This window comes from Acartia tonsa, chromosome 2 (assembly GCF_053477335.1).
Source record: "Acartia tonsa isolate MP-2025a chromosome 2, ASM5347733v1, whole genome shotgun sequence".
NCBI classification, from domain to species: domain Eukaryota; kingdom Metazoa; phylum Arthropoda; class Copepoda; order Calanoida; family Acartiidae; genus Acartia; species Acartia tonsa.
The window spans coordinates 49,654,792-49,668,431 of record NC_137261.1 but is presented as its reverse complement, the minus strand read 5'-3'; the positions used below and the strand labels follow the sequence as shown (position 1 = coordinate 49,668,431).

General features: G+C 31.4%; 2 protein-coding genes across 5 annotated transcripts in view; one reads left to right on the top strand and one right to left on the bottom strand.

Annotated features, from left to right (window-relative positions):
* Positions 1-13,640, bottom strand: part of lig (ubiquitin-associated protein-like lingerer) — a 498,059-nt gene that overhangs the window by 374,399 nt on the left and 110,020 nt on the right. The gene's annotated exons all lie outside the window — the stretch shown is intronic.
* LOC145312066 (cell adhesion molecule 1-like) overlaps positions 1-13,640 on the top strand; it is a 48,401-nt gene that overhangs the window by 5,280 nt on the left and 29,481 nt on the right. Inside the window, exon 2 of the mRNA XM_080151199.1 lies at positions 9,302-9,396. Coding sequence (XP_080007325.1) covers positions 9,321-9,396 — 76 coding nt within the window. The 5' untranslated portion in view covers positions 9,302-9,320. The remainder of the gene's footprint in view (positions 1-9,301; positions 9,397-13,640) is intronic.

Sequence of the window (13,640 nt, the reverse complement as noted above, 5' to 3'; positions counted from 1 at the left end):
TCACTAGGTTAGCAGCACTACTAAGTATATGACAGTAATATAGAGAGGAGACAATAGGATGTTTATTACACTAGCAAAGTTTTTATATAACGTTTTCTTATTCGTTGTCTTAAAAACTATATGACTTTTATTGAATTTTTATTGGTTATTAATTTGAGTGTTCAAACGTTTTAATCACTATCGTTTTTTATTTTAATTTTTGATCTTTCGATAATTATCGACTTAATGAAAAAAGAAATATTTAAAATTTTAAATAATTCCATGATAAAAAAATAATTAGTAAAAATTATCCTTTAATTTCAGTTTATGGGTTATCTTGAGAAACTAAAAAATATTTTTGATAAACTATCGTTAGAATTTATTTGACAACTTAGGTTTGTTTCTGTATTGAATATTTTAAGGTACATTTTTCCAAACGTACAGTAAATAGAAAAATATAGAATTCTCACAAAATTGTATTCTCCTGTGCATTAAAAACCATTATTGCACATTCTTGATATATTTGTAGTAGCGCAGCACTTGGACATAAATAATATATCCTTCTGACAAACTGTTCGTTTGTCTGTCCATTTTGCTCTTTATGATTGTGGGTAAATTTGTGTGCATCTATATACTTATACATATGTAAGTAAAAAGAGCAACACAATTTTCAATTTTTCGAAACTCTTTTTAGTCCATTATTATGATATGACGTCATTCAGGATTCAGAGAAAGCCTAAAGTGTCACGTGTTACGTAAAAAATACGTCTACAAATGAAGGATGAGAGGAAAAGTATGAAAGGAAAAAGAGATGGATTTTTATGACGTCACACTTGACACTTTAAGCTTTCTCAGTATTCAGGATACTTGGGGCAAACGTTTTGAATTTATACCCTTTTTTTCATAGACACTGTAATAATCTTCCATTTTTCACCTCTTACTTGTTCAAAATATTCTTTTAATGGTTTGCTAACATCTGAAGTTATTTCACTTGTTACTTAAAAATATAAACGATATTTGTATCAAAAATATTTGAGCTATTAAACAACAAAAAGTTAATTATTTTCAGCATATTGTTTTACAAAAAAAAATGTTTTATATTGTTTTAAACTTTTTGAAGCTTTCTTGTTTTATTGGATTAAAAAAAATCTTAACTTTAGCTTTAATCTTTGCGGAAATATTAGCGCGCCTAATTTCTTTTGTGCAAACTTTGTTAACCTTCGCTAATTTATAAACCCTGCAGCCTCGGCCTGGTAGCTCATGAATAGGTATACACATTCAATTTTTTTCTTCTTTGGGAAAGATTTTTTTGTAGCTTTAAAGTTTCTTTACTAAGAATCAGAGAGGGAGGAGACATTCGACTGTGTACTGGTTTCCAAAAAGGTATTAGACTCGTTCTCTCAAACGTTGTATTAAATACTTTTTACTATACTTTGATATGGTTCAACAAACATTCAGTGCTAAAACTTTTAAACCAATTATTTTAGTCTACAAAGTATCTTTTTTGAGGTTCACATATCCAACAAATGTAATTCTTAATTATTATATTATGATCTTTACGTATATGGTATTATATTTAATTATATTATGTTGTAGGTAGGTAAACTCAATGAAATCAAAAGAATTTCTTCTTGATTTAATGGTATATCCTAGACTGGCGAGTGAAATACAGAAATCACCTTGCTTATATTTTACTTTTTAAACACATTCAATTGCCTCTGTTGGAGATCCAACCTTTCCAGGCTTTCATTCATACTTTAACCTTAAAGTATATTCATTTCAAAACATTTTTTCTTAGCTGAATGAAAAGCCTACAAAACTATTTAAGTTTTGTGAAACTTTATTCCTTTTCTGATTCTCTATGTATAAGAATGAATATATATGTATACTAAACTTGCCTTGAAAAGTTGCCATGAATTCATCAATATTTCAATATATCTTCTCCTTCTATTCATAAAGGGATAGGTCACAATTTTAGTAAAAAATATTAATATTTCTATACACAAAATTGTTGTTTAATTTTAGAACTGTTCTTATTTGCCTTTCACTAAATTCCTGTTCTTCTGATCCAAGATTTATAAAAAATTATAATTCATGAGAAATATAGTCTTGGATTAAGTTAATAGGAACATTCAAGTTTTTAAAAATACTTTGCTTTAGTAAATAATTTTAAAGCTTAGAAAACAATTAACTGAATTCGAAGAGAATGATAAAAAAAGCAAAATTTGAAGAAGTTCGAATTGGTTCATTTACAAGGAAGGACTTACAAACACGAATAAAAGTATAGCTTTGCTTTATTAAAAACTAACGTCCATTGAAGCCTCTAGTAACACTTAAGATAGGAGGGGGGGGGGGGCAACCCTTTCCTTTCATTTTCAATAAGCTTAAGTGAACCAATTTTTTTTGTGGGGGAGTTTTCTTTAGACGCGATTTCTCATAGGAGGAAATACCCTCCTCCAAAATAGTTATTAAACTTCCCTTTACCTATAAAAATCTGCACTGTAAAAGGAAACCATATCGGTTTAGCGGTTTGCGAGATCCTTTTCTACTGACAAAAAAATTTTAATACCTTATAGCAATCAAAACTAGGTTCATAAAAGAAATATAAGATAAAATTAATAAAGTAAGAACCTTTGGAAAATTGGTGCAAATTTTCAAGGCACAGCAGTCGGCCGTCAATAAGCTGCAGTGTGTGAGGTCAGTTTTAGTTTTTAGTCTTTTTTATAATTTTATACTTTCTAAAGCGGCTGAATGGTGGTAATAAGGATGTTACTCGGCGGTTGAATTGCGGCAAAAACAATGTTTTTATAGACGGCTGACCTACCCTTGCAAACTTTGACCATGATAAAAAGGTTGATCTGCTAAGATTTTCTTCTTGTTAAAGTTTTTATCACTCCAGGTTTCAGCTGGATTTATTTGGTCCATAAACAAGAATAGGTTTTCACAGATTTTCATCATATTATGTCAGTACTTTTTTTTTATTTTGACCTTTTTTGAAGGTGAGTTACTATGTATTCGGGACAAAAAATCATACAATAAAATGACCAATGAGAGGCCATTATAAATTTTACCATTTGTCAATTACGATGTATTCTGGCCTATCATTGGTCATTTTATTGTATGACATCACTTTTTGGAGGCACTTTACGTAGATTTCTTTATTTGGGTTTTGTAGATATACTTTAAACCATTAAATCACATTACAAGAAAAAGTCAATTTTAATACTGAATAGATGTATCTTTTATATTTGGGATATTTTCAACAATATTTTAACAGGGATAAAGGATTCCGTTTGCTTATTAGAGCTAAAAATGTTCAAGTCTCTAGCGTCTTATGGATTTTTCAAAATCTTTAGTAATAGAGTTTTTTAAGCAATGTTTTTTTAGAGTATAAATAACACATTAAATTAGATAATTTATTGGTAAATTGGTTTAAAAATTACCTTATTCGTGTGCATGACTTTGTGTCATATGCCCTGTTTTCCTGACTCCTAAATAAAGGTAATTCATAGTAGGACATTGATAAGGAAATTCTATATATTTATGTATCGACTATAGGATGAGGAAATTAAATAAACTCCTATTTACTAGTATTGCTAATAAAATAATATTTGATGAGTAAATGTTTTTTTCCCCAAAGTATTTTCACTAAAGAAACGTCTTTACGTTAGATCAATTGTGCTTAAAGACTGAAAATGCAGGGATCCAAAGGGATAAGCCATGTGATACATACCCAATGATGATGCAAAAAATTACCCTTCTGTAGATTAAAATTAGTGGTTAAAACGTTTGAAAACTCAACTCAATGAACCAACCATCAAAATTCATGAAAATCCTAAAAGTTGTTAGGCCAACGAACAAGAAAGCGATTTTTAAAAACTTTGGGGACTAGTGTAATAAACTGCTCAACTGTTGAAAATGATACTTATCCAAACAAGTAAACAGAAGCAAATTTAAGCACCATACTGCAATACATATTTGCAATAGCTTTTTCTTAAATTAATTCTTCTGACCCCAATCCTTTAGACAAACAAGAAAATTTATTTCTTGCAATTTAGTTGTAGATGGATCTTCTGTGATTTTTATTGATTTCTTAATGGTTTGGCTTGGACCAATTTCGCATTATCAATACATGATTAGAATATATTGAGTAGATGGCTGAAATAATGTTGTACTTTTATTTCTTCATTAAGATAATTGTTAAACTAAACTTTTCTTATAAGTTATATGTGTTCATTTAAAAAATTCATTTGCCCCATCACAATAAAAAAAGTTGAGGTTTTGATTATTTTACATTAAAGAGCATCTCTATTTTGTGTAATAAATTCTCAAAGTTTAATTTCATTTTCAAAGTCGAAAAATGATATTATTAAATATGTGCTGTGAAAAATGCTCTTTCTTAAAATTACTTAAATTTATTATGAATAAAATCCTAAAAGGTTTACAAAGTACTGAATATTCATTTTAAGGAAAATCTTTAATTAAAACATAACAAACTGTCTAAAAATATCTTTTGTTTGTGTAACCTTATTTTCAATTCTATACACAAGTTTATTTATAAATTTTCTTACAAAAGTTTGATAATATGATATTTCATGTTTCTTTTCGACAAAAAAGAACACTTATATATAACATTTAAAATGGAGAATTAATATTTGCTTGTTATTGATTTGTTGGTACACAAGGACAGACACTAGTGTTCAGAAATTTAAATAATTTGAGAATTGTTTAAAATATACAATGAGTCTTGATACAAAACAACAGTTTATAAAATCTTGAAATGACTATTATACCGACCATGAAATAACAGTAAATAGCCATTTTTTTCATTTATTTGCTAAACTGTACTACAGAAAGAGGTTTTTAAAACCAATAATTAAGTAAAAACTTAGAAAATGTATCTTATACGTTATTTGCCCTAGTCCTTTCAAACCTTTCTTGGACTATTGACTCTCCGTGAAAAGAGCAATTTATAGTTAAATGATATTGTTTGCTAATGGTTTGTCAAATATACCCAACTCATAAATAACTTTTAATTGACGCCTAAATCCCCTGTCAATACATATTGCTGTTATTATATCAACAAATGCTAATATAATATCTCTAAAATTTATTTGTGGGGGGTGGGGGTATATGTTGGACGCAATGACAAAGTAAATATAGAGTTGTAAAGAACAACATATTTTTATTAAATGCTAATAGAATATATGTTAATCAAATGTCAATTTAATATCTCTGCATTCAACAGAGTGCTTTCTATGGAAATATTGACAGAGTTGTGGCAAATTTGATTAACTATTTGCCTACCCCATTTACAGCTATTTAACTAGGTTTTTTTTTATGAAGGTAGACAAATAAACTTAGACCTAATTTTTCTATTAAGGTCCAAACCAATATTGTAAGAAAGCCTAGGCTTATTTTTTTTCTTCATATAATTAGTTGAGTTTATATCTATATAAAGCCCTGTCTAATTGTAACTGATTTTTTTAAAGATTACATCTAATTTTTAAAATTATTATTTAAATATTTTTGGCGGTTTTTTAAAAGAAAGTTTAGTTTTACAGTACATGTTATACAATAGTTTTATTTTCAGCTTTGAAAAATAAAATTTATTTATGCAATTTTTAAACGTTCAATGGTTAATAGTGTATTGTTCATTCTCGAATCTACGTCATAAAGTTTTATGAATATTTTCTCAAAAATAAAAAAAAGCTATTCATGGGATTAATAAATGATTCACGTCATGAAAAAAATACTGCGCTATCATTATTGAAAAAAACACACCTAAAATTACAAACAGAATAGGTTTGCAATGAAAAGGACAACTCTATCATATAAATGTATTATTTGTTTATTCTCTTTTATTTTAAAAAAGGTTCCTTAATTTATATTTACATTGAGCAACTTTCGTGTATAAAATGTAAAAATATAACCTGAATTGTAAAAACTAAGAGCTTTTAATCATAGTGCGACGCTCCAAACAAGGTTTAAGAGATTCTGTGGGGTTAATACCCACCCTATTTTTTTTGGGTTCCCTATGACAATTTTGTGAGTACATTTTTATTATGGTAGGAACTCTCCCACTCAAACTTTTTTTTTCATTATACAGTATACAAGAGAATGGTGTAAAATTAAAGGTTTCATCTATTTAACTGGATTGAAGACTTAAACAAATGTCCTGTAATTTCATTTATATTTTGCCCATTGCTTATAAAAATTGTTCTGAAAAATAGTAAACTCTTTCTTAAAAGGTTTTTTTTTATATTGGTCCAGTCATAGAATAAAGGATTCTACTAATCTAGCTAATATACTAAGTGCAAGAAGTGTGTTTATCCTATGTATATATTAGTTTTATTAATATACATATGTACATATTATTATGCATATATCAAATATATAGTGCATATATCATTTATTAACATTTACAAAGGGATAGTAAAATATTAGGACTCTTTAATAAATTAAATTCATTCTTTTGATTATTATTTACAGTTTAACTTTAGTCACATTCTAATTAATCTTCATGAGAATTTTCCAAAATTAACTTTTTCTTGGGTTTGTGTATGTCTGTTGCAAGCTATGAGCTATAACATATTCAGCTCGACCTAATAATTATTTCTACTAGAAACCTATGTTAACAGCGTATCCCTCTGTCTATAACTGTTGATTATTACAATTTGGTTACCATTACCGTTATCCCTGATATTATTATCTGGTCACTCAGATCAGAATCTATAGCTTTCAGGGATAGTAAAGGATATTTTATATAACATATTTGACAGTACAAATAATTATTATCGTTACAATTTGATTTATTATTAATTCATATTAAAATTAAATAAAGTGGTAATTTTTGCGTATTTTTTTGTAATAATTAAGAACAGTTTGATTTCATAAGAGCATTTGACTGAGGGCTGACCAAACTTTACGGAATAAATGACCCCTTTTATAAAAATCTAACTGAAATCAAATAGTATCTAATAAGGCCGTAGCAACAGTTTTATATAGTTTAGGGAAGTTTTATATTAGTTAAAGAAAAACACATAATCCCTAAACAAATAATTGTTTATTTTAAACAAATTTAAAGGGGATCTGTATTTTCCGTTTTCCACCGCTAGGATGCAAAAAAAAAATCTTTTCTTCAAGTACACTATCCCTAACATTCATGAGTTGTTTGCTTTCTTAACAAAAGGAATTATTCACAACAGAATAATTCCTTTTCAAACATTAATAATCTTTCTAGTCAATCCTTTATCATACATCTCTTATAGTGTGGAGACACTGTAGCAAATATATTTGTTTGAAAATATTAATAATCTTTCTAGTCAATCATTTATCGTACATCTCTTATGGTGTGGAGACACTGTAGCAATTATATTTGTTTTCAAACATTAATAATCTTTCTAGTCAATCATTTATCGTACATCTCTTATGGTGTGGAGACACTGTAGCAAGTTATTTGTTTTCAAACATTAATAATCTTTTTAGTCAATCCTTTATTATACATCTCTTAAGGCGTGGGCATAATGTAGCAAAATATTTGTTTTCAATCATTAAAATTTATGTACCTTTACATGTTTCATCATTTATGTATGTATATTATTAAATCTTTTGTGGAAACACTAAAATCTTGATTTGTTTTGACAAAGCTTAGTATTTGTTACTGCCAGGGATTCTAAGGGTTAAGACAATGGACTATAAATAATCTTTCATTTCAAATAATGAAAAAATTACACCTTTTGTAAATTGAAAGGTCGTCAATTCTACTATGTGTTGCCCCCAACTGGCCCCAACGATAGGAGAAAATCTTGTATAGGTTTCGTGATTTTTTTTTCAAATTAATTTTGTTGTTGGTATAAGCTGTTATTGTGACAATTATCTCTTTTACAACCATTAAAGTTTCGATTCTAGTACCCAAAGTTTTGAAGCTGAAGAATGAGAGAACGTGTTTAAAATCATTGTTTACCAATTTACATTCCAATATCTCCTTCCTCCCTGGTTATAGCTGTTCTAAGAAAGAAAATAATAATGGAGAACTTAATTTCTAAGAGCTCTGTTTTTGTTTTCAAAGGATTTTGCAAAACATTTAAAACTTATAATTTTGTAAGAAATTATATTTCATAAGTATTTATATTTAACAAGAATGAAAATGATCCGATAAGCAACTCATTTATAGTATAAACTCCAATAATGAGTAGCCATGATACCTAACAGGAATGATATCAAATTCAATACCAATTTTGGCAGATAATGGCGTATTCAACCAATGAATATGATATTAAATTATAAGCAATCGACTTATTGAATTCTCAATTTTACAATTCCCTTTCCCTCTCTACGCCAAAAGAAACAACTTTGCCTAAGCTCAAAAGTAGATAAAAAAAAAATAAACCAAAATAGAAATTTAGATTTTTAAATGCATTTTATTGAATAGAAGTTTGTAAACAGAATGGTATTGTAGAAATTATGGGCAATAACCGGCTATTACATACCAATCTAGTTAAACTGTGGTGCTGGCATTATATCAACATAAGGTTATGCACATTATGTCATTATAAGATCAGCATTACTTGGTAGTCATAGGTTATGGTTCTTTGGCGGTTCCCAGAAAGTGTCTTTTCGAGCACAGAAGTACCCCTCTCCTTATTTTGAAGTAAATTGAAAATAAGGAAAGGAGGGGGAGTTTTTTCGTCTGTTGTTTTCTACTTTATGTTAGGTCCCTCCTTCGAGGTTAGTCATAGAGGAAACAAATTGCCATCTTTTATTTTCAATTTTTTTATTCAAAAATTAGGTGGTTTTGTTTTGTACTTTCTAGGCTGTTTTTTTTTAGATTGATATCAATGTAAATAACAAAATACTTCATTTAACAGCATTTTAATAATATGCCACACATGACCGTATCTACTAAACACCAAATAGTTGACTAAAATCATTGAAATAATAAGTTAATACAATATTTCCTAGTTTAGCTGGAAATAATAGCCAAACCAGATGTTATTAAAACACATTTATTGTCTTTTTATTTTCTGATATCTACAATATTACTGTTTAACTTTACCGATTTTCCTTCACACACCAAAAAATCAAACAACAATTTTTTTTAGTTTATTGTACATTCGTCCTTAAATAATTTTTGCCATTGTTATTAATATATTATACTCGAAGAAAAAGCTACAAAATTAGATTGTGTTAAAACTTTAAAATTTTTCTTTGAAGCATTAAATGTCTAAAAACTGAATCCTCTCTTTCTTGCATATTGTCAACCTTGTTTTAAAAAATGTTACATTATTATTTCAATTAATTAATTAATTTTATTTTTCAGGTTGCTAAACTTGTGAAAAATGTTTTGGATTGAAGATACCAGGATTTGGCTTCACACTTTCATATTTCTGCAAGCACTTACAGGACTTTCTAGAGGTAATAATTCATTTATTTATGGTTTTTACCAGGGCTCGACAGCTGCGCATCAGCCGCGTATAAGCAAAAATTCCGAAAAAGATGAATTGTCTGTTTATGAACAGGTTTTGACATCCAGCTGAATTTTAAATTTATTGTATGAGGATATCACACTTACCCGCGGCTGACGCGCTGCTAACGAGTCCTGTTTTTTAATAAATTTGCAGTTTAAATTTTTATTCCTAAAAGCATTTAATGGTATTTCTAAAAGTGATAACCAACAAGTTTTTGCGTAATTTGTAGGTTTAGAAAATAAATTTAATATTCTTCAATAGATTAGTGTTATATCTTTCTTATTTAATGAAGATGTTTAATTTATTTAATATGAATTTCGGACAGCTTTATATTTTTACGCATTAAAAAATAGAAAAGTCTAAAACCATCTTAGAACCTTTTAGAGCCATCTTAAAAAATTAACAATCAGTTTAACAGTTATTGAGATCTCAAACTTAAGACAAAAACTCTTACTACTTTAAATAATAATAGTTGCTTCGTCCCTAGGTGAGATTAGGAAAATAGCTTAAAACCACCCCAAGACATTTTTAAAGCTTCACAAAAACACATCTAATTTATTTCAGCATCTTCCGAGATCTTTAGCTTTCGGTAAAAAAAACTCTAACTTCCTTATATAATACGATAATAATCATCTTAAGATATAAAACTGAATTCATATATTTTTATAAATTAGAAATGTTGAGTAAAGCTTAGCTGCCAATTTTAACTTGTTATGTAAGAAGTTGAAATGGTATAACTTTGTAGAACTATACAGGGATGTAAGGATTGGTAAATGAACGATAAATCAATATCTTCCTAAATTGAGAATGAATTTATAAAAGATAGAGAGTATATTTGGTTGTAGATTAATTTATTTGCCACTGTCCACTCCATCCACGGAAGCTTTATGACGTATGCATTTAACACTAACAACTACCTCAACAAACTTTTGCATGCTGCCGTTACAGGGCTGATAAGAGTTAATATGATAGAAAGTAGAAAAATTATATGTATTTTAGCAAACGGATGAACCAATCAAGAGCCCTTTGTAAAAAGTGTTTTATCTTTTACACCAATTAAAAGAATATTTTACATTTTGTGTCTTTTGTATGTTAATACGGTCCTCTAAAGGTTCTAAAAAATTATGCCTGTAGGTCTATATGTCTTTCAAATGTTATGAAATTTAGCCTATGGTACATGTTCGATATTTTACATGATAAATTTTTTTAGACAAAGACTTAGACTTTTTCTGTACTTAAAAATTAGTAAAAGTTTGTTTCTAAATTTCTAAAGTCATATGTATTTATTAGAATAATCGTGTTTCATAACACTTTGTGGTTAAAAAAGTGAGGAAATGTAATGATCCACTGACGGCAGCTTCCAACTTTCTGTTCACTCAATAAACTTTTAGTTTGATATCCTTTCAATTAAGCTTCCAGGATCATTACCAGGGACAGATATAAACCAGGGAGGGAGAGGACATTGGGCTTTTTATTACACTAGTCCCCAATGTTTTATAATAACATTGTTTTATTCGTTAGCTTTGGGGACGTTTATTGAATTTCGATTGGTTCGTTTATTAAGTTGAGCTTTTAAACGTTCCAACCACTAATTGTAATCTACAGAAGGGGTAATGTTTTTGTATCAATGTTGGGAATGTACATAAATTTATTCGCTATTGTCTTATTCCTTTAGATCCCTAGATATAAAGTCACTTCAGTCATTAAAATCATGTATTCTTTTATGATATATATAAATATTATATACAAGTAATATAATGTCTGTTTGTTTGTGTGTGACTGCAGCAAAAGACTGCACTGATATTGCTCACCTTTACAGAAAAGCCTCGTATATGTCACTTTAAGTTTTCATTTTTTACCTACATGTTGGAAATCTGAAAACAAAATTGTTGGATAATCAAATAGCCTAAAATCTACCTTAAGTTAATATCAAACCTTCCAAAGATAATTCGACTGAAAGTTTTAGCCATTTTTTCATATCTTATTGAATTTACAGACAATTGTGGTATTCGGCAACCGTGAGCCATGTCTATGGCACCCCTGATCTGGGGTTCGGTGGAGGGTCAATGGCCCTCCCCCGAGTCCTGGGGAAGGGGTCTAGTGACCCCCTCCCTACGCTTAGAATTAATGATTTGAATCTGTCATGTTTATTATGGTTAACTGTATTCTTAATTCTCCCCCACCCTGTCCAGGGATGGGGGAATCATTATTGCCCAAACTGACCATTGTATATGTATTATTTATGCTTTCATGTTATGATTATTTATTCCTATCCATGTAATTATTGTTTGTTGTATATAGCTTCAGTATCTCTTAACCCTTCAATAAAGTGACAACTGAAAATAGATGTTGATCATTATCTAGTGAAAGCTAGAGAAGCGTAGCTTCTCTATAGTAAGGTGTCCACGTCTGTCACACTGCCGTAATCTAATTGAACTCCGGTGTCTGCCATTTATCCTCGGCGGATACCACAACTTTGGTGACAGCTGTGTGAGATTACGGCGAACCACAAGTGTAGAGCAGACGCGCATCTGAGGCTAAGGTACTCCCAGCAGTGAATCTGGCAAAACTGACGCAAGCAACCTGAATTACCCACCCTGGACAGCAAAGTTTAACTCTGCATCTGGCAGTTGTGGAAGCGAAACAGCGAAATCTGACGAATAACCGCGAGCAGCGCTGATATCTAACGGAGAATTGAGCGCCAAAAGGGCTGAAACAGGCCTGCGGACCGGCTGAAACAAGCCAAATACGTGTAGACGGCTGAAAATAGGCCAACTTTACTGCAAGAAATAGCAGGATCCGAACCAGCGGCGCTAGCAGGACGGGACATTCCCTGCCGCCATCAGCCGGATTTGGATCAGCGGCGCTAGCAGGACGGGACATTCCCTGCCGCCGATAGGCTGAAACATGCCACATAGCTGCAAGCTGCGAGCTAACATACGGGTGTAGTGCACCAGAACAGAGAAAAACTACGTCAACCCCGAGTATCCTGAGAAGCTACAACGCAGCCACCCATCTAGAAAACAGATATTATATCACATTTGCAGGGATTACCACCCTAGTGTGATGGCCAAACAATAGATTTATGAGCAAAGCTTGGCAAACAAATTGTTGTGTTGTGATAAATCTAAGAATAGAACAGGCTTGGATTACTGTGTATTGTGATAACAGCTAAAAATAGAACAGAGTTGGTCAACAAATCTGTTATGCAATTGTGATAAGGACAAAACATAGAAGCTAGATGTAATATAATCAAAACAATCTCAAGCCCACAGCACAACAACAATACACCCCTTATTCCAAGGGAAGGGGAGGGGCCCCTCTCCATTGAAGGCAAATACAATCAGGGTGATATAACAGATAAGCCTAAGATTAAGAAGAAAAGGCCCTATTACACCAGCACACAGTTACCCCCCTCCCTCACAGGGGGAACGGACGGAGTTACCCCCGTCCCCTCACGCGCTTCCCCCTTCCTACCCACACTAGACTAAGTCCGTCTGTAGTGTGGAGCTAGCGATCGGATACACAGAGCGCCATTCACGGGTAGCGCAACAGAGTGCGGAAAATATCATAAATCCAACGGACGAAGCGGACCAATGAGAGAGCGAGCTGAGGGGTGAGAGCGCGTTTTCCCCGTGTGCGCGGATTTGACGGCGCGAACGCACGTTACAAGGACAGAAGATTCCACGCACACACACACACACACACACTCTCACACCAGAGCGGAGCTACTCCATAGCATTTAACAGGGGTAGTTTTAGCAAATAAAGAATTGCAAGTTTCTTTCCTCCTAGCTCTAGTGTGATAAGGGAAAACCCAATCAGTTCCTGACAGCAGTTCAGACCCTCAACATCTATCTACCTCAACACCTAACTATTGATAAGTACAGCTAAGTTATATATTTGCAACTAAACTCCCAACCTAGTGATACAAACAGTGTTGGCTGTTAGGCTAGGAAGCCTCAAGTGACAAACCATTCATTGTAGTACTGTATAACTTTGTGCCCGCCGTTTCACCGTTGACCCAATGGACCAGCATCAAGTCCCAGGAGGTGACCAAGCCCCAGGATGGCTCCAGGATGACCCTCAGCCGGCCCCAGCCGAGTACCGCAAGCTGATGCTGAGCAATCTGCCGGAGTTTAGAGGGCCGCCCAAGCAATCCTGGTCGGCACATATCCGCCGACTTGAGATG